We start from the raw sequence: 21,913 nt of genomic DNA, 5'->3' as shown, positions 1-21,913 counted from the left end.
GTCATATATTCTTTAGTCCAAAAAAATGCACTTATTCAAGTCTAATCTCACCCACTCAACTCTCGTTGCTATCGCTCACCTCCATCCAGCCAATACACACATTTCTTTAGATGTGGTTCTCATAACTGGACAAAAAGTGAGACATACTACAGCAAAACAGAACATAAGAAAGGATCCTTTCATCCAATCTATTTATACTCCTATTTAAGCCTTTAACTGTGACCTACACTTTCTCACAACAGTACAACACTCTCCAGTACTAGCTGAAGAGCCCCTAGAGGCCTCAGAACATCACTACAAAACTGCACCCAGACAACTGTTTATTGACATGTAATTGAATATTTCATTATTCTTTCATGTCTTTTGAATTTGTCGTTTTTGAACTGAATCTTATATATTCATGCTGCCTTTCAAAATCTTCAAGATCACTTTGAATTCTAATTCTGTCCTCCAACTTTTAGCTCTCCGCAGCCTGAGATCATCTCTAGATTTAATGAGAAAAGTGTTTTGTCTGTTGTGTAAACTATTAATGATTTATTATTTTTTTCTAATCGTACCAAATCTAAAACAGACCATTGCAAAGTCATGTTTGACATGCCCTACCAATTTGACAATTTTCCTCTCAGTACAGTTTTCCACAGTCTTCCATGCATCCAGGGCATATTGCTTTAAATTAAGGGAAACTAGGGGCTGCATAAAACTGTAACCTTTAAAAAAAGCAGACCAAAAAGAGACCAGATTATTCATGATGCATGGTTTCTTGTATTCATGGTTTCTTTTATTTATGTTAAGTGCCAATGGAAAATATGTTTTCAGTCAGCAGGACCAAAGTCTAGCTTTTGTAACCCAAATCCCAGTAGCTGGTCAGGTTATGGCAACATTAAATGCCCTGTTCTGACCCATCAGTGTCTCCTTGTTCTTCTTTTAAAGAATGAATGAAGGAGTGTTCCAGACTGCAACATAAAGATCAGTGTTTTAATTCAGAGATTGCCAAAAGGAGGCAAGTTGCTTCTTTTTGTGTTAGGGCATCTTTGTTGTGTATATACACTACTAAACAAAGGAAAGGGGAAAAAAGGGGGAAACCCATTATTCCTCTAAGTGATAGCCTAAGAGACACAAACAAATTGGTCTCATATTTTGTACCTTTATGCAAAAGCTAAAATTCAGTTACAGCAGAAAAACAGAAAGGATAAAAATGTGTTCTCATGGAATGTTCATGCCCTTTCTAGCCAAGTCTCAGTGGAAATTAAATGTTATTTATCAGTAACCAATTAGGATTGGAACTGATATCTGGAACTGAAAAAAAAAAAAAAGGAAAGAAAGGGAAAACAACACACACATATAAAAACAGCTATGCTTTTTCCTAACATTGGCTTTCAAGGTTGTGTTTACATATTGCATATGTAAACATATACATGTATATCAGCATATGTCTGTATGATATATTTATGTACGTATGATATATATGTAAACTAATATATCAGCACAGCCAGTTTGCCTTTCATTAAAAAAAAATCAGTCCTTTTAACACTTGTTGGTTTGATGCAAACAGCTACGAAGTTATGGTACTTACTACATGTTCACCATATATGATACATTCTACACATCAAATGACATAGTATTTCATCAATGTTTTGAACATAGTATAGTAATAGCTACGCCTATAGCATTTCATTAAAGTTTAATAAAATACTTAACTCATTTTCTTATATTTCATTGTGTCATTTATTCTAGGCATCAAAAATATCAGTAAAAATATTTTTAATTACTGTAATAAGAAAGTATGATATTGCTAAAATTTTCTGATTCTGAACTCAAAGTATCATGTGTAAAGCAGACTTTAAGATAAGCAATGAAGTTCCTCTGCTATAATTTAAGGCATTTGGTTGTTAAGGACTGGCTATGTCTTAACTTTATAAATATCTGCACAAGCTTATGTAGTGTCTTGTTGGGTCCCTTCCTCTACTTAAGCTGTGCCATGCTGCGTGGACTAATTAAAGATCCGTGGATCAAACAAAATGAAGGACATGAATCTCAACAGGCTGTGCTACATGGTTCAGCAGAAGCTGAAAATACCTTAAAACTGTAGAACACCCTGCAGCTCAGTGAGGGGACCAAAGCCTCCTCAAACAGGAGTCCAGTGTTGGGAAGCAGGTTCTGTATCATTTTGTCTTTCCTGCTCCCTTGAATGCCCAAAGCATTAGTCACCTATAGCCCCATAAATCTGGAAACATAGGTGTCTGCAGGCTGTTGACGCTTCCTCAAGTTTGCTGATGTCTGTGTACAGATTTTTAAGGACTGTGATTTTAGACTGACACCAAAGATCTTCTGTGAATCAACCCAGAGCAGCAATAACTTCCATGTATTACCCCTACAGTTCCACTCCTCCATCTCAACATGCCAGTGATTTCCTATCACAGTCTATATTATAGTCTTTAAAGGTAAACACCACAGTAAGCTTAAGAGTACTTTAAGGGCAAAACAAAAAAAAATCTTGGATCTTGCTCTTTGCAGTCATCATTATTGTAGAAAATGTTGGACTGCATCCGATTCTCAATTAATGTTCAACATGTACAGACTCTACAGCGTTCTCTGTACCTTTTGCTAGACATTTGGTTACAAGGATGAGCTATACCCTGTGTGTTACACTTGTTGAATTTAGAACAGCAAGCAGCCGTCATACTCACAATGAAGGTATCTTCTACTTTGGCAATTCCTTTTCCAAAGATTGTCCCTAGTTGATCTCCAACACCAGCCAAGAGAAAACCAAAGAGAGGAATTCCCAGTAAGGCATAGATGATACAGAATATCTTTCCACCTTGTGTGCGTGGGGAGATGTTTCCAAAGCCTAAATTACAAACAACTTGAGATGCTTAAAAAGAAATTACATATATTACACTTAACATTTTAAAAGGACTGTAGGAACAGAACAGTTGCAAACACGTCCTAGGTTAACCATATGATACAGTAAACACCGTGAAAAATCAAATAAAAATGTGTTGTATAATCCTCTTTGAACTAAATTAAAGTGTTGTGCTTTTTTAAAAAAATATTGTGTACATAATATGGAGAAAAAAATTCATTAGAGAAATAAATCTTATATTTTTATATATACACATATACACTAATAAATTATAACTTTCCACATTTAATACATGTAGTTAACACAAATTGGTTAAGTTATATTTTAGCCTCTGTTTTCTGGAAACATCTATTATTGGACTTTAATTTGCAGGCTGCATTACTCTAAAACAAGATACAATTTTTGGGTGCACTGTGCTTCAAAGCAAAGCAGCCTGAAAGAAACCATTTGGGTGATCAAAATAGGATTCTCTAAATTAAATGGAAGTGCTTACACTCATTAAAGGCTCAGGTTCTTTCACTGTTGCAAACAGAGCTTTGAGAGACAGTTTACAGCTCAGGACTCTTCTCCATTTGAAAAGTGAAATAATTTTCACCAACCTGTGAAAAAACACACCCTTGATATGCCCATGATACCTCCATTGCTGCTGTTCTACTTTAAATAGAAATCCCAAAATATGAAGACCTTAGACACCACTGTCTTTGAAATGCCCTCAAATATATCATTTAAACATCAGTCCTGGAGATATGTCCAAGGTCGCACTGTTTCATGAGCATCAGTCCTCATTTTAATTCTTTTTTTTTTTCTCTGAAGTCTTGGGGGAGTAGCAGGGCAGTAGTAATAACACATCAGTATTTTTGAAATTATTTCACTTTTCAGCACAACAATGTGCAGTCTGAAGGAGGCCAGAGGGAGAACTTTGCAGAAAAAAAAAGGGATTATTTTCCATGGAGAAATTAAGCAAAAGCTTTTAAAAGAAATTACCATTTTTGTAGAACAGATATCTTGTGAATAAAAAGCAAAATATTTTAGCAAGTAATTGAGACATTTGTTTATCTTTAATATTAAAATTGCGCGTAAAAGATACTTTTCATATAAACATATAAAACTCAATGAAGATCCCATTTTCCTTTGAAAAAGCTGACAAATTTTATCAGCTCTATTGAGAAAATGCTCGTTTGTTTTTTTTTTTTTTTAAATAGCTTAGTATTCATGCACACCAACCACCAGCTTCTACAAAGCAAAGCACTTTTAATGAATATCTCACCTATAAGTGTTGTGTTTTCTTTTTTAAAAACTATTTTGAGCATATTGGTTTAATATGTATTTTCTTCATGAAACCTATTTATATTACCTTAATTTTTTGTTCTGCTGTTATGTAGGTAAGCTAAACCAAAACTTTTTTCTTTCAGTACACAGGAGACCTACCCCTCAGTTAACCTAACTAAAAAAAAAAAAAAAACAAACAAACAAAAACATATTTGGAATATATTTTACTCTTAGATATTTTGCTGTAATATCTGTTTAGAAATAGTAATCATGAGAAAAACAAATGCAACGTCACAATAGAGTTTAGTTACATTACAAATTAAAAAAAGTGAGGAAAATTATGTTGATATTAAAGTTTTCCCAAAATGTTAACTAATACAGTCTCTTAAATAGAGTCAGTTAAATATAAGGGACAAAATTACAGGAAACATCATCAATTGCAAGTCGTGGAGTCTTCCACCTTTGTAAATCTTCCCTGCAGTAATATAATGCACAAAAAATGCCTGACTCAGTCAAGTGGAATAAAGTCAGAGCGCCTTTAGTCTAACCTAGCGTTCCTCCCTAACCTGGAGCCAGAGGTAAAATTACTGATTATTATAATTCAGGAAATTTCAGCTCCACTGAGTTCACTCTGTGCGTTCATACACCAAGCAGGAAAGACTCTTGAGTTTTAAAATAAAATTAGCTCATCACCAACCAAAAAGAGACAAACAGATCCAAGCTACTCTGTTTTCATAAATATCTCTGTTTATGCAGCAACAGGAGCTTGAATAGCTGCCAGGGTGTAATTCCTGCAGAGTCTTAATGCAATTCAGAACCTGAGTCTGGATACACCAGATTTATAAAATTCATATTGGGGGATTTGGAAATAGCTCTCCCTTTTCTTGGTTTAAGAACTGTATTCACTAGCTCCACAAAAATGATAGCATAATAGTGACAAAATACCAGCCCAGTGAAGCACAAGCCAAGGAGGCAATTTTACTTACTTTACTTCATAAAGCAAACTGGCAGTTTCCTTGCATCCCACAGCTATTACAGAGATGATTGCTGCTGTGGCATATTTCTCATCTGCTGCTAATCGGTACGAGAACAAGAAGTTCACGTTCAGCTCTATGCATTCTTGCTCTAAATCACAGGCATATTTTGCTTCAGAAAAGGATGAGGACTTTTTTTTTTCTACCCTGAAACTGTTGCTTTTCATCAAAAAGCAAATTGTTGCAAGGATTTGCTTTTTGATGAAAATGGCAAATGCTTTTCTTCCATAAATGACATAAAGAAGGTCTAGTGTTATTAGTTATACTTAAAAAAAAAAAACTCACAAACACTGCTGGAAAAAAATAACACTCCAGCAGGCAGTACAGTTTATCTCCGGCCAGATGCTCACTGCACACAGTACAAGCCATGGCACTATCACGACAGGACATGTGCTTCAGTGAACTGATCCGCCAAGGGGTTTCCATCACACATTAATCATATTTCCTGGAGTGTCATGTTTCATAACAGTCTGCTGCCACACACCACAGCCTACTTCACGAGTTACACAAATTGTCCTTACATCCTACTCTCTTGGTTTCTTCAGCAAAAAGCTAATCCATCATTTATGTAATGGGAGAGGAAACATTTATATTTCATATGGTTGTTGTAATTCCTGAGGGCTTTGTCTCAGAAAAAAAGTTTAAAAAGTATTATTAATTTCTTAGGAAAATCAGCAGAATGCTGCTGTTGAGTAAAACCAAAGGAAATCTTCACTTCAGGCACTGGGCCACAGGACTGCCACTGTGTACCTTGCACCTCCCCTCCCCACACAGGGCAGGAGCAGCACAGAACAAAGTTTCACCCAAGGTAATGTCAGTACCATTTACAAGCGGCCCTTCCTAATGCCCCCCCCCCCTCACTTCCCTTCCATAACCAGGAGCACAATTTGCCTCCTAGTTTCACCAAATCCCTTTCATGTCTTGCTAAATACCTAACATGCCTTTAACACCCAAGGGATTTTGTGCATTTAGAATATACTGTCTCTGACAAGCAGCTGTGGACAAGAAATGCATTTTAAAAAGAGCTTGCCGAATGCTTACGTGAATAAAGAATATAAGTCCATTGTAAATACTTTGCAACTAATTGCTCCATTCGCCAAAATAACATATTCTATGGTTTCAGCTCCACAACTCTTACAGCCCCCAAGATTCAAATGGCAAATTGCTTTTGGGAACCTCAGGAGAGACTTGATGGGAAATATGTATTTTTTTTCCCCCCTCATATCCTCTCTTTTTTAATACACTTCTTCAAGAATGAAGATGTCTAACTTTTCTATCTGGTATAGATGGACTATTGAGTAGAAATTAGTAACTTTGTGCTAACTTCAAGGGCATTATTGGTTTTGAGCAAAACAGAAAGTGTTTGAAGATTTTTTCCTGTGAGAGACAATAGTTTATATTTCATACAATTGACAAGAGGCACTTTTGTTCAGGTTTAGAAATCAGACTGTCTTTGCATTCTAGCCTTCATAAAAAGTTAGACTGGCAATTGGTTTAAAAAAAAAATCTAAGTTCCTTTTCAAAAAGAGAAAAGATCCTTTTGCTTTGTGGTTCACTGGGATCTCACTCTTTCAGAAAGCTCTTTTAGATCCCCATTTTCAAAGCAGAGATAGAGGAATAGAGACTCCAAATTAATATATTTTAATGGAGAATTCCTGGGCAAAGAAGGGTATCTACTGGAAGTAGTTAGCTACAATTAAGCATTTCTTATGTGAGCGATTACAGGTGCTTTGGGGAGTTCTAGGACTACATTTCACTTGCAAAATTGACTGGAAAAATGTCACCACTTACGTTTCATTAGTATCAAATAGCTCAAGTGGGATTGAAAGGTCTGGGGAAGGTTTTAAACATTTTCTTTCTTAACAAGAAAATGTATATTCAAAAGCAAGTAAATGTTTTCCCATTGTTTTTGACATATCTGAGATTACACGAGACATTGTTCACCAGGTAGTGAACAGTGAGAATGATACAGAAATAATGTCACATATTTTGAGATATGAGAAACTGCTCTCAGCTGTAAGCTCAGCTATGTGGGCAATTCATCCAACAGGTTAATATTGAAAGATAAACTCCATGGTGAACATGCACATCCTTAATTATATGAATACAGATTACAGAAACCTGGTACTGCAAAGACTGCACAGACTGAGAAGATGCTGAACTCCTTGCTGCTGAACCATGAGGTCAGATCCAGACAACCTGGCTGCCATGCCCTCAGCTCAAGCTGCCTGGTGGCTGTGCCTGGCACTCATGCAACAGGCAGTGATATTGCCATAGGTTTGCATCCAGCTGGACTACGCAGCTTGATTACAGTGATTACCCTTTTCCGAGGGTGAATGTGTGTTTTGATACTGAATGTCATATTGATTTTAAGAGATCAAAAGACGCTTTTTCCAGGCCCTAAGGAGCTATCTGATAAAATCTTTATGAAAGGTACCTCACTGAATTTCTAGTAGCTAAGACATGTTTATTTATTTTCCCCCATTTGGAGTGCCATTCAGGCTCCAGAGATTAGCATCTAAACATATGCCAGAGTGTCGGTGCCAAGACAAAGATATGCACTTATTCATAGATAGGTATCTCTTTTAGTAGAAATAATGGTCATATGTGAGTATAATCAAACAAGAAGGTATTGTGTGTACCCACACTGTCTCTGTGGAAATCTCTGCATATACTGTAGAAAATTCAAAACTGCACCTTCTTGTTCACTGCATGGTAAGTACAGTATTTTTACACCAATCCTCTTTCCTTTCTTCTTTCTAACTCTGCCCTGCTCTCCAAAATATGATACACTGGTGTATGTCCATGTCATACACGTGTATAATTAAAGATATATGTCACATTTTTTATGACTTCGGTAAGTATAGTGCAAGAGAATTTTCAGTCTCCCATATATATATCCTCATAACATCTTTAGGTAGCTAGAGAACCGATATTCCCCTTTTTCATAAATAGGTAACTGAAGCACAAAGTCCAAAATCCTCCGTAGCATTTAGGTCCCTAATTCACACTGAATCTGTGGATGAGGACAATGCAATGACTCTACAATGACACCAAACTAAGGAAAGTTTAACTTCTAAAATCTGAGAACCTTCACTGAACTTGTTCAAGGCTGACCAGATATCTGTGTGTGACTATGTGTATCTACGGCCTCTCCTTTTTGCTGGGCACAGGCACACATGCATGCACATGTTCATGAGCACAGTGCAAAGTAATCTGAAGGCTGAATAAAGACAAAGACTACTTGTAAGTATGAACACTTGATTGAATGAGATATTAATACACTTGAATAAAAGCATGATGTTTTTATGTTACACACATACATAAATTCCAACAAATGCATGCAGAAGTTACTGTGTCTTAGAGCCACTGCCCACAAGCTGTTGCCTGTGGATCCTTGTTAGGATCATACAGCTAGCTCTCCTCCAAGTTAATTTTCCACACTGAAAATGAAAATACTTTTCTATGCACATAGTTATTGAAGTCACAGCCTGAATCCCACTGAAGGAAGCACCCAGTGCAATAACAAAGAGATGCAGGTACTTCTGTTTTAAACTGTGGCCTGTTATAAAACCTCAAATCCATCTTACACGAGTTCAGCATAATTTCTTTACTGGTCACTATAGCTCCTAGAAGCCAGTTCTTCAAATAGCTCTAGCCAGTGATTTGGGAAGGATGTTGTCACACAGTACTGTTATTTCCTTAATATCAGCGTTCAGCACAGCACTTCTTGTGGTATTATTGGATTCCAACCTACAAATTCTGACTTTTAGCACTAGTCCATAATTCTGTGTCACAACAATATCAATCTATCATTTTGAAGGTTCTAATGTTCTGTCTCAAGCCTGGAAAAAAAAAAAATGGAAAAAATCTCCGTTACCTTTTCAACTATGAAAAATAACAGGAAAACCTAAACTGACATTAATAAAATGTGTAATATTCAAGAATTGACAAAACAGAAGCTAATCTCCTTTCAGTGGTTTCTTTTCATCTGCTTTCTCAGGGAACGGTAATCAAATCAATAAAACTTTTTCAAATAACAGGCTATATATATATTCAAGGGAAGCAAGTTTCCTTCGAGTCAAAGTGTTATGTTTGGGAGCTGAAGGAGCATTGTAAACAAAGTCTCAGTGTTATGAATGCAGAAGCTGCTGCCACATTCAGTAATGCACATACAGTTGCTAAGGCAATTTCTGAAGGAACTGGGTAATAATTGTTAAAAGCCTTTTAAAAACTTAAACATCAGATGCTCTGCCCCCTGGTACAGGTTCCTTATTCATTTAGCTGTCATTTTGCCCAGCAAAGACTTCTGTCCCTTTTCCATTTTATTTTTTTTTTTTGTAGTCTGTGTGTTATAACTTGGACCCTTTTTTACCTCTAATTCTTATTTGAGTAAGACTGAATCAGCTTCAAAAGCCCAAAACTCCCACTTATTGTGATTTTTTGTTGCTGTTTTGTCTCTTTTTTCCTTTAGGTGAGATTGCTCCATGGGAATAATGTGTTTGACTAACACAACTGGCAACATAATAATAACATACTTTAAAGAAAAAGTTAATGGCTCACAATGTCATGGAAGTTTTACTACCCACATTTTCTTACCAAGTGTAAACACACTTGATCCAAAGACACGTGATCCAAAAGAAAAACAAAAACTGTGGATTTTTAGATGCACTAACAAAATAATTATAAATAGATAAGTAAGTTTCTGACACTAACTTTAGTGGAAGTCTGAAATACCTTTTTTTTCCTAGAGCTTAGAGCTTTCTTTAATGCCTTTCCTTTTTGTTTCCTACAAGTAGTATGGCAAAAACACATGCAAGTTAAGGACAACAGCAAACATACAGCACTAAATTAAGAGCTAAAATATATGAAGTCTCTACCACTTGCCCTGCCTCTCCAGGAGCACTGCTGTTCCTCATGGTGAGAGTATCCAGTTTCTCTGGTGGAACTGGCTCTGCACCACCAGTTCTCAGCACAGATTCTGCAATCCCACACTGATTTCAGTGAAATCACGTATTCAAGACATCTCAAAACAAATTGTTTTGTAGCTTTAAACTGTTCTTCACACAACCTTTTTCATCTTCACAAAGGCTTCATGAGTTCAGTGTTCAAAAACACAAATGTTTTACAACTTTAATTCTGACAGAAAAGATGGGGCATATCTCCTATGTTTATTCTTGCTTATAAACTACAATTACACAGCCCATATATCCAGATCCTTTGCTCTGAGTCACAGAGAGGCAGAGAAATTCTGGGGAAGGGCAAGCAGGCTGGAGGAGACAGAACTGACTCTGATAGTAAGGGGAAAAACCTCTGTTGCACATTATCTAACTACCTCATTGCTTAATCTTAGTAAGGCAGGCAGAAAGAAGGGCTTTTCAAGGTTAAAAAAGGTTAAAATATGTACATACATACATGTAAAGCATACCTATATTGATAGATAAATGTTGTTTTGTTAAGCATCAAATAGCTAGTAATACAAATGCCTTGACACAGATAGCTGTAACATATACCAGTGTAGTAAGAAGAAAAATTCCTCAAATAGCTAAGGTTAAAAAAAGAACATTATCAAATTTCTAAAACAAAAGACTAAATATCTCAATTCATAGATTTACTTTCTTTAAAAAGAAAGAAGTTTTTGTCACTGTGGCTCACCATTTTGAAAATGGTTTGAAAGTGTGAGGTCATTTGTCCTTTGATTTTCCATTCCCTCAAGTAATCTTTATAATCAGTACTAATATTCAAACGTTAAAGAAAATAACATAAAGAAGGATCCACCATGCATAAGTAACTTCTACTGACTTCACATTTCAGCTTCTAGCTACTTATAGGCTATATTCCTGATTCAGCAAAGTAAGCATGTGTTAAACTTTAAGAATACCTTTAAATTTATCTCTATTCAGCAAGCATTTAAATATTCACACTGTCAGCATATACACCTGCAAAGTTGGACAAATATATATATTTTGTCAAATGAAATGCTTAACAGATTTTTAATTGATTTTCAACAGTGTCGTGATGTGGCAGAAATCAGTTCTGGAAATCATGCTGTCACGAGTTCTCTAATTTCCCAGAATTTCACACTGCATATCAAAAAACTCTTTTGTTATAATGTCATTATCCTAGCAATTGAAGAAAGTGCAATTACAAGACTGCAAAAATATTTAAAATCCTTCAAAGGAGCAAAGACTAATTTTCTTCTTCCATAGCTTGCAATTTTTAGAGACCTTAAGCTATGCAGGTGTGGGTTTTTTCTTCTGCAGTGGGTGTCAGAGCAGAAGGCAGAGGAACCTGGGAATTCTGTGGCTCACCAGCATCATACCAACCCCCAGCTTAATTTCATGTCTTCACCCAAGCCACTCGGTAAGCTAGCACAGTGGAGAGTCTCATGCAATTCTTTGGAAAAGAGAAGTCCAAAGGTGGAGAAATGTTGAAAATAATAAAGAAATTTATCACAAAAGTTTGCACTTCTAACCAAAAATTCCAAACAGAACAATAATTTCAACCACATGTAAAAAACATTTCTCAGACATTATTTCATTTTTTCTCCTACCACCCAAAACCCTAGGCTAGAATAAAAACAGCTACCGTACAATGAACTGACTCCATAAACAAAGTTCTTTGAGTCCTGCTTGGTCTATGGGATCTGTATTAGTTCCTGAAATCAGGTGTGATCAGGTGTAATACAATCTCAGTTAAACCAAACACACCAGCTAAACCTCTCCAGAAATTGAAGGGGGTGAAAATTTGTTTAAAAAGTGAGAGGAGTTATTTATGACTTATTTTCTTGAGTAAACAGTCCCCATATATTAGGGGTGAAAAACTCTAAGCTATTTATTAAATAAAAAGAAAATCAAAAGGAAAATAACTGGAGAACTTAGCTAAAAGAAATCATCTCAAATGTATAGTGCTCCTCTCCCTCACAACTGCAAGGCATAAGGCACAACCTCCTTCTTCCACAGCCTTCCCAAAATGCCTCCAGGTATTCTCTGACCTTGGTCTCCACAAGTGAGAAGGAGCTATAAGCCTTATGTCTTATTTAAATCCCAACTACATGTGGGCATTTCACACCCTGCAGGGTGAAGCCCTTTGGTGTCCACCAAGCCATATGAAAGTACAAGATGACTCAGGAAAGATACAGAGAAAAATTAAGTCTTGGAGTGCATCACTGCTGCCAAACAAAGTGGAGCTGGAAAAGGAAAGAGACATCACTTTGGGGGAGCACATATTACTGTCATTCAATATAAATAAAAGTTTCAGACTTAATGGATTCAGGTTTGATCTAGTTCCTACTTTGGGCAAGCCTCTTCACCCATATGTCAGTTTTAAAACACAAAAGCATCAATTTACTTTTTTTGCTGTCTCCTCTTAAGTGTCAGTACATCTTGTAAAAACAACATCTTCCTTTTCATCAAAGGCACGATACGTCTTTGAACTGAACGACAAGAAAAACCATTTCCTGAATAAAATAATACTGTGTTTCTCCCTATAAAACATTAAAGCCTATAGAGATATGAACAGCACAGCAGCTATGCAATCTAAGAACAGTAAATCCTAATGACTTTTAATAGCACTACTCCTGGTATGAGAAAAAGTTACTTTCATTACAGTATATCCTATGACCTTATTAAACCTTAAAAATCAAAGAAGTAAGGTGGAGGTAGAGGAGTAATATTTTTAACAGTATTTCTGCAGATAACATGGATTGATTTTTTTCCTCTATTTTTATTATAGCACTCAAATGCATTGCAAAAGAGAACATAACTCTTAGCCTCACTAAAGGTCCACACTACTCCATTACTACCAGCTCGGACTCATCCTTAATTGTAGGAAAAGTTTCATTAATGTTTTAGTTGCTGTGAATTCCATTATTAGTCACTCCAGTTTGAAACAGTAAATATGCATGTAATCTAAAATTCCTTCTGCTATGTTTAAGGAAAAATCCTGTACATAAAAATAAGTCTACATTAATTATCCTTAAATTTATTTTCTAATATAAAATTAGTCAGAAAATTTTTAGACTTTTACTATTTTGCATCAGTGTTCATGATCAGTCTTTGGATATCTGAATCAGTGTCTTTTAGAACACTTAAATCATTTACATATATAGCTTTTGTTCACACTATTATTTAGAAAATTACTGTTGTTTGCAAGCATTTCCATCCCGAATAAGTATTTGTGATTATTCCACATATTATCCTGATGGGATAATGTGAAAACCCAGATATAAGATATCTAGGTTAATACTCTTGTATTACTCATCACACTTTTGTCTGTTCTTTCCAAAGGTTTCAGTATTTATTTAGGAATATATCACCCTGAAGAATCACACCAACATAACCAAAACTATTGATGCTGAATAGTTTATAACAAGAGAAATGCTGCATAATGGTTTCTTTTTTTTTTTTTTTTTTTTTTTTTTTTTGATAAATAAACAGTAGCAGCTAATAAGCATGTTTGCAGAAACCTGCAGAACCACACAAACTTGGAAACAAAGCATAGAATAAATGCACTTTTCCCTTATCCATATTACTTACTTTTCACTTATTCTGAATAAGGAAACTCAAGTAGTTTGTGTCCAAATATGTTAGCAAAATAAATTGCCTCCTTTTTAATTTAATATAGAAGTATCATTGCAAAGGTTAGTACCCATAAAATATGTCATGTCCCAGCTGCCTCTGCTAGCAAGATCTCATTTGCTAAAGCAACCAGAGTGAAACCTAACTTGGAAATCAAGGAAAGTTTATAAGTCTATCTAAAGAGCTTAAATTCATTTGTTTCCACTACAATTAGCTGATTCCACTACACACTATTCATTCAAAAGAGCACCATAATCCTCCAAATTTAACAAGCTAATTACTTGTTACAAAGTTAATTATTATTAACTGAAGTCTAAAGATTGTCTTGCTTTAACCAGGACCTCTTTCCCAGGACTAGAAATGCTTGTGAGAGCAATCTGTGTCTGTTTGCTGTGTCACAGCTTCATCTGTAGGCACAAAAACGGAAAACAAATTGCTTGTTGCTATTCTGTTTTTCCAGCATAGTTTTGTGACTTGTGAGAAAAAACTATCACATGAATTCTTTGTTTACACATACCATGAATAGATGAAAGTTATCATATGTCTATCCACATCACCAAGACTCACAAGACTTTGAGTCTTTAAGTGATCATGTACAAATGTGATTTTTTTTTTTTAATCACCCAGCATACTAAAACAAATCTTTAGAACTCTTAACCTGCCAGTAATGAAATCCCCACTGCACCCCAGGTGTTAAAGCTGCAGTCAAAGGACTTATACACCAGCCATTTTTTCCACACACAAAAAAAAAAAAAAGACTAAAAGATTAGCTGCCTGTGTTTCTGTGATCCAATAAACATCAGCTCCAACAAGAAGGATGAAACTCTAGGACCTAGGGATTTTCCGTACTATAGTTCCTGAAATCAGTATAAAGTATTTTAGCATTCTAAGCATAACAGAAAATGCATTTCCGCCACTCAGACAGCAAGAATTATAAATCAATGAATGACACTCACTGTTCTTCCAGATGGAACCGTTGGCAATTTAGATTATTTAGTATCTAAATACTACAGCACTACATACATTAAAATGTATTAAAATGATAAATAGACTAGAAATGTTTTTAAAACAGTTCTATGCAATTTGAGTGTCCTCTTAGTTCTACAGTTTAGAATGGTGAAACCAGATGAAAGGTTGCAACAGAAATAACTTCTTAATGAAATGCCTACAGGTGAAACTCATTCTCAAAAGAAATACCATTCCCAATTGCATTTTCCTAGTAGAATAAAGTGTTTATGCATGCCTCCCAAAGTCACAGAAGCAGAGTTGAGTGGGACAATGCTCTCTCTAATTGGAATAACCATTATGAACATATGTAGGGTTGGGGCTGTCATGCAGGCAGGCTCACAAAACACAGAATGCACAAATATTCTTCATAACTGTAACCTATTCTTTCCATGCCACCTATTACACTCATGTAATGTCATAACAAAATTAAGTGCAACAGATGTGTCTTCACTTCAAAAAAATTACTTCAGACAATGGTACTAAATCAAACTGCTCCAGTAATGCAATAACTGATACTTTTATGAATTCATATTAGTGTGTTTATTTAGTTAAAGAAACACCATTCCAAAAAGATATTAAGACTAAGCTTTAACACTTCTGCCTTTATGATCCACATATATTGTGCAAAAATACACACAAAAAGAATAACAAACAGACAAAATCATGACTCTGCCCACCAAGAGACAGTCTCATACTCGTGGAATTGAAAAAAGTGAATTGTAATCAGATTTTAAAAGCAGGATCCTCAACATGGGTAGATAATAGTGCATGAATATCATACAATGTTGTTCATGAAATATATGAATCACCTTCCTTATCTTGAGAAGAGTTTCCCAGTTAAAAAGCATCAATTCTGAGAATAACCATAAGTACAATACTATCACAACTTTGTACAGATAATCTCAAGGGTAAATTATTTTCCTTGTGATAAGCATATTTTCAGATAGTTATATGAACAATAAAAAAGGGGGGGGGGGGGGGGAAGGACCATTTTAACTACATATTTTGCAGGTTATATTGATCCATAAAATTACAAAATCCGTAATGCCAATCCAATTTTCCTCCTAGCATAGAGCACACTGTGAACTGGAAATAGCTGTGTTCAATATTATAGAGAGAATAATTGGCTCTACATACCACAATTCTTTCCCTGCACATCTTTTAAAAAAATCTACTGCATATGACTAAGCCACTTGATGCTACTTCTTCCATCCTGAACAATAGCCTCCAGATGCTCATTTTCATCTATCAGAAGAACTGCAAAAAAAGAATTGTAAATCTAATGTCTGCAGTGGAGAAATCCAATCTGTCCTTAACAGATGCTGGCATGGAGTTTTTCAGTGAAACCTCTTTTCAGCTGAAAACCACATTGGTGCCTCAGCTGTGTCATACAGCCCTGTGCTCATAAACTGCTGGTAAACACTACAGAGCTCTAATGAACATGTAGTGCATGACCAGCCTTTTCTACAGCATTATTATTATAATTTCAACAAACTGATAATCTAGAAACTTGAACACTCAAATGACCACTCAGTTGAACAATTTAGCCTTGGAAATACACATAGCTGATGCTACACAAATGTTGATGTTACACATACAAATATCCTCAGAAGAAGAAGTTTTCTCTAATCATATCTTCTTTGCATACTACAACGTTTAGTCAGCAACAAGAAAAAAAAAGAGAAATGTGTTTTCTTATTAGGCACTGGTGTTTTAGGGTGAAGTGTACCGTTACCCCCTGTAACAGGGGTGAAAAATATGGGAAACCTGTGCAAGTGAGAAAGGAATGAAGAATGTCCAAATCAAATGTTTAGGATTGGACAAAAAAGTTGCACACTCCTCAAAGTGGCTAATGCTTCTCTTTTATTGTCTCCCTCCTTTTAACCCCTACCAGTCTCAAGCTGATTTACAAATAAAAATCTCCTTGCAAAAATATTGTCATATGTTTGTTTAGCTTAACATATGAAAAATTCAGTAGAGCTCCAAACTGTCCAAACTCTGGCCTTTGGACAGTACTGTAATAAAATTAAGAATGTTAAGTAATAACGCTTCTTCCCCTAAGCATGTTGATGAACAGAGTCAGCTACTTTAGATTACTCCATGTTTTTCATGCTCAGGAAAGAAAATTGGACACTCTGCTAACTTCGTTTCTCTTCCTCAGGGAGGCCACACCAAATGCATTTTTTTTTCCCCACTGTTATTCTAAGAAGGCACAAAGGACAGTCCTGGGCCACTTACCCTCCTGTGATTTTACCATCAACATTTCTGTTTCTGGCTTCAGTTACCACCACCCTTGTGCCACATGGTACTAGCTAACATGGAAGAGGAAACAACATCATTTAGACAAGTCTCGGGGAAGCCCTGGCTGAGGAGGCTTGAAAGAAGGGAGAATGCAAAGGGCAGAAAGAAGAGAGGCAGAAGTTTTTCATCCAAGGTTAATAAGTAAACTTTCTTTCATGTGCCCCCACTTCACCTTTACATCATCATGTTCATGCAGAGAAGCTTCTGCATGAACAAAAAGTTGTTAACATGCGCTTATCAGCGGATACGGACAGTAGGTCCCCAGGTAAAGCCACATAATGCTTGTTGAGATGCCAATGCATATATGTATTTAAAAGACCATGATGCAAATACATGTGTAAACATACATTCATACCTTAAAAAAATTTGTATTATTTGTGCAGTAAGAAAATTTTTAAAAGCTTACTGCATACAGGTTTTGTTATACAGTTCTTCTTATCAAATGGCTGAGCCCTGGTATTGTAGCCAAATACCAGGAAATCTTCATATTCTTACATAGAAAACACATCCTTGTGGAGGTCTTTTGCTGTTCCAGTGAAGTTATTTTAATTCCCAATAGCTCTGAGCAAGCTGGGATAAATTATGGGAACACCTGTTCCCATACACTGCCCTACAACATAAAAACTGCCATACAACATAACATCTCGCTCACTCTTAAAGCAAGTGATGGAAAATCCCTGAAACCTGCCAATGCAAAAGTACCTTCAAAGGTTGGGCTAGAAGCCTACCTGCGTTGTTAGCTAGGGCAGCATATGCAGCACTCAAAGCACCACAAAGGTCTCAACTCAGCATCTCTGCTCTACACCAAGTCATTGGCTTTAGTGGGTAACGTCTAAAATACAACAAACATGGGTAGCAACTGCACCATAAGTGAAGTATATGATAGCTGATCATTGAATTCACATGCTTTGTGGAGACTGAAAGCCTCTAACTCAATAGAAATATACAATTTCTATGAAAAATAGAATTCTGACATGTAAATGAAAGGATAAAGAGGGGCAGTGAGCATTGAGGCAGTATTAAGGTATACTCATCTAATACCTAAAAGAAAAATAGAATGGCACTGATTTGAAGAAACATTTAAGACTAACTTTGTTAGTTACTAAGAGTTACTTAGAGATAGTTTCAGTAAAACCACTTTTATATTGGATCCTGGAAGTATTCACCAGATTGAAGGATTTTGTTTAATACTATTTTTTCTAATGTATTTATATTGATTTGTATTAATATTAAAGGCTGACTCACAGGAAACACAAAATGACATGAGTACAGAATGCATACACCACTAACAAGGGAAAAAAAGATTTTCCACAAGAGTGGAAAAATCTGGGACTTGACATCACTGAACTAGCAAATACCAAATCCACTGGAAACACCAAGCACAACTTGTCTTCTCCTGCCCTCAACATCATCACTCCTCCATGAGAGCTCACCACACAAAAGTTCCTCACAGTCTTGAAGTCAGGCATATGCAGAAGTGTTTGTAGACTTAGGACCTAGTATTTTAACACATTTCATACTTCTTTTTTTTTAATGTTCATGGTTGGATATGATTCCATCTGATTACTACTGATTTACTAACTGTATGTGTCAATATGGTCAAGTCTCCTTTTCTGCCTGGAATCTTGTGATTTTAAGTTCCCCTATAAGTTTGTGGCTTAGTGTTTAGCCATAATGCTAGTGATAGCTCCATATGCAATATATTATACATGACAAATTTATTACTAGTAGCTGACAACTAGAACAGATCAAAAACTAAGTGCTTTAAAAATGTTTCATGATAAAAAGAAGCATCTCCAAATGGTGCCAACAACCATCTCAAAGCCCCATTCAGATGCTGGTCACAGTCCTTCATTTCGAGGTGTTCTGTTAGTTCTGTGGTTACTTTTCCAGGTGAGGTCAGGCAAAGGGTGGATGGGAAAGAGGCCAAGAAAAGCAGGTGGTGATGAACACAAGATGAAAAGGTTGCAAGAAAAAGAGAGAAGGGGGGAATGTTGGAAAAAACACTGAATACAGGATGAAGAGCACCTGCCTGAGCTTCCAGACAACTTAGAGGGAACATCCCAGTTTTGATGCTCGTGGTAGGTGTCTCTCCTTCACAATTTCTCCAAAGGCCACGTGGCAGGGAGAGGCATAGCACATCCTCAGAGCTGGAACATGCTTTGCACTATTCTGCATCCAGTGGTCCTTCATCAATAAAGTATTCTCTATCCCAGCTGCTTTTCCAGCTTCCCCTGCTATGGTTATTTTGGTGCCTGTTAATGAGCAGATCTCTGTTGGAGCATTTCCATGGAGGTCTGCAAAGTTGCCATCCTGTCTCTGCGTGACTACTTAGTGACATGCTGTTCTAACAAGCATCTGGTCTTCCAAGAGCTTTCATGTCTTCCAGGAGCTTTCAATACCTCATTCTTCTATCCCAGCATTATAGAGATGTGCTCTAAGTAGAACACAAAAATTTATCTTCTGAAAACCCCTGAACTTTATGGATGTATATGAGAATGAGAATATAGTACTAACCTTACAGCCAGCACATGAACCATCTTAAAATTGCAGGAGTGGTTGGCCAGCCAGTGATGAGCCATTTATTGCTCTTCTGAAACTCATCACAGCTTCTGTCCTCAGAAAAGACATTCTGCTCACTGCTGGCAGGGTGCTTGCATGGACAATGTTAGACACAGACATATATGCACACACAGGAGTCAAAAAGCACCACAGTGTAAAGCTATCAGTTCAAAAAGTGTGAGCTCATTCATCTCAAATTCTAATATAGAACTTCTTAATGATAACAAGACCTGAATATGGGTCTCATCATTTTGATGATGTGTTTTGTTGCTAGTTCTAGGGGAAAGCTGTCCTGGTTCTTTCTCTGCTTCCCACCTTTATTGCCCTTTCATGGCTGCAGAGCACTATGACAGGGCTTGCTCAGCCAGCCAGAGTCTGAAGAAGGGATGTTTCTGCTGTGGAAACTGATGCAATACAAATAGATTTGATTGACAAATAATTTTGACTGCTTCATTACATTTTATGAATCATCTCTCAACTTACTTTTTCTAAACCTGTTCTCTTGATTTCAAGATTTCATGAAAATGATTGTTTCAAATTCATCCCTGTAAATTACCACTCACAGAAAAATATTGGATAGCCACTAAGGTTGAGATGCCGTAAACATTAAACTTGGTTAAAAAAAAAGTTGAGTGGCACAGATGCGAGTCTGTCTGCACTTACACTGCCAGCGTTATACTTGACCATCATTTGTATGATGATTCAGCAGCATACCATTCCAGAAATCTCATTTTTAAAATTAAGAAAGAATAATGAACTTTTAAATGTTTTACTATGAGAGTGTGGACATGAGTCTCTGAACATCTGCAACATGGTTCAAACATTTCCTAGAAGGGCATAATAATAGTACTTATATAGTCAATGATACAAGAACATAGTGGGATAAGGTGATAGGAAAAGGTAATGATCGTTAGTAGAGTACCTGATAGAATTAGAAAAACAACAGTATTCAGGGTAAATGAAACATTCCCCTGCTATGCTTCAAAAGCTTATCTGTACTTCCAGTTATTTTGAGTGGCTCTAGTAAGATACTCCCTTTCCCTACGAATCCTACTTCTTTTTACAGAAGAGTAATCACACATTACTGAATTCTACTAAATTTCATGAAACAAAAAGTTGAATTTAAGATTGTAAATTATCATTTCTATTATAAGCTCAAATACTCAGTCTTGGAGTTCGATATATCTGCCAACTGCGGTTCCTGCAATCTTGCTCTTCAAGTGGAACATGGTCCTCGGTCTCTGCAACATACTCATGTTCTTTCATACCAAAGAAATGTACTGCACAAAGTTCCAGACAAATTTATACTGTACCCTTGGACACAAGGTTCAGTTTTGCTTGCTCAGTAATAAATCTGTCCATGTAAACATCTGTTGCTCCTGCAAATATGGCAACAAAAATAAATATTTAAATATTTTGACCCATATACTAACCCTAAATGAATTGTTTTAGTAGAAGTATACAGATTTTTTTCCCCTTTTTTTATGCTAGACCTACCAAAACCACTCCATTGGTAATATGACAGCTTCAGAAATTCATGTATTTCACATGACATCTTTAATCTTTGCATTTCAGCATCTTCATTCTCATCCAACTCTATTAATACTAATATTCCTCTAGTAATAATTGGTCAATTAATGTGTGGATTTTTGACAACACCGATTAATATCTTCTTCAGTTACTGTTGCAGAACCACACTGGCTACTGCTCCTTTCATCCAATCATGAGAAAAACATAGCTTGAAGATTGTGGGAATAAAAACACAGAATAAAGAGTACAGAATAATGACTGCTCCAAATCTTCACTGACTTATAGTAGACAAAGGGGACTACCAGTTTAGCTGAATATCAAATCTATGTTTCATATTTGCACACATGAAAATTCTGAAGAATTTAACAGCAATTACTAATTAGCAGTCAAAAGTTCAGAGAAGAAAAGGGTGATTATTTTGCATGTGATGCTTGCAAGTGCAGACTTAAAAGCTATTTACCAGGATGAACAATATATTAATCTGTCATAAGTCATTACAAATTTATAGATCTCTCTTCACACAGATAATCTACAAATCACCTTACAGCAAAATACAGTATTTCAGACAAATGCAAAACTAAATTACTTTTTTATGTAGCCTAAGAAAATACCACTTCAGGGCTCAGTTGAAGCTCAGTAAATCCCATAATGAGACACCAAAAAATTAAAATTTCTCAGTCTTGACAGTGTATAATGGAGCAGTGAATTGGATAATGGACTCTTATTCTGGTAAGCACATTTTCTCTGGCCAGAGCTTAACCAGACAG

At 36.1% G+C, this 21,913-nt stretch overlaps 1 protein-coding gene across 4 annotated transcripts in view; it reads right to left on the bottom strand.

Moving 5' to 3' along the window:
• The window catches only part of KCNK2 (potassium two pore domain channel subfamily K member 2), a 131,326-nt gene that overhangs the window by 26,357 nt on the left and 83,056 nt on the right, over positions 1 to 21,913 (bottom strand). For all 4 annotated transcript variants that reach the window (XM_084512778.1, XM_084512781.1, XM_084512780.1 and 1 more), the window contains one exon: positions 2,688 to 2,848. In XM_084512778.1, coding sequence (XP_084368904.1) covers positions 2,688 to 2,848 — 161 coding nt within the window. The remainder of the gene's footprint in view (positions 1 to 2,687; positions 2,849 to 21,913) is intronic.

Source organism: Aythya ferina, assembly GCF_964211825.1.
Source record: "Aythya ferina genome assembly, chromosome: 3".
NCBI classification, from domain to species: domain Eukaryota; kingdom Metazoa; phylum Chordata; class Aves; order Anseriformes; family Anatidae; genus Aythya; species Aythya ferina.
The sequence above is the reverse complement of the archived record's forward strand: the minus strand, read 5'-3'. Positions and strand labels throughout refer to the sequence as shown.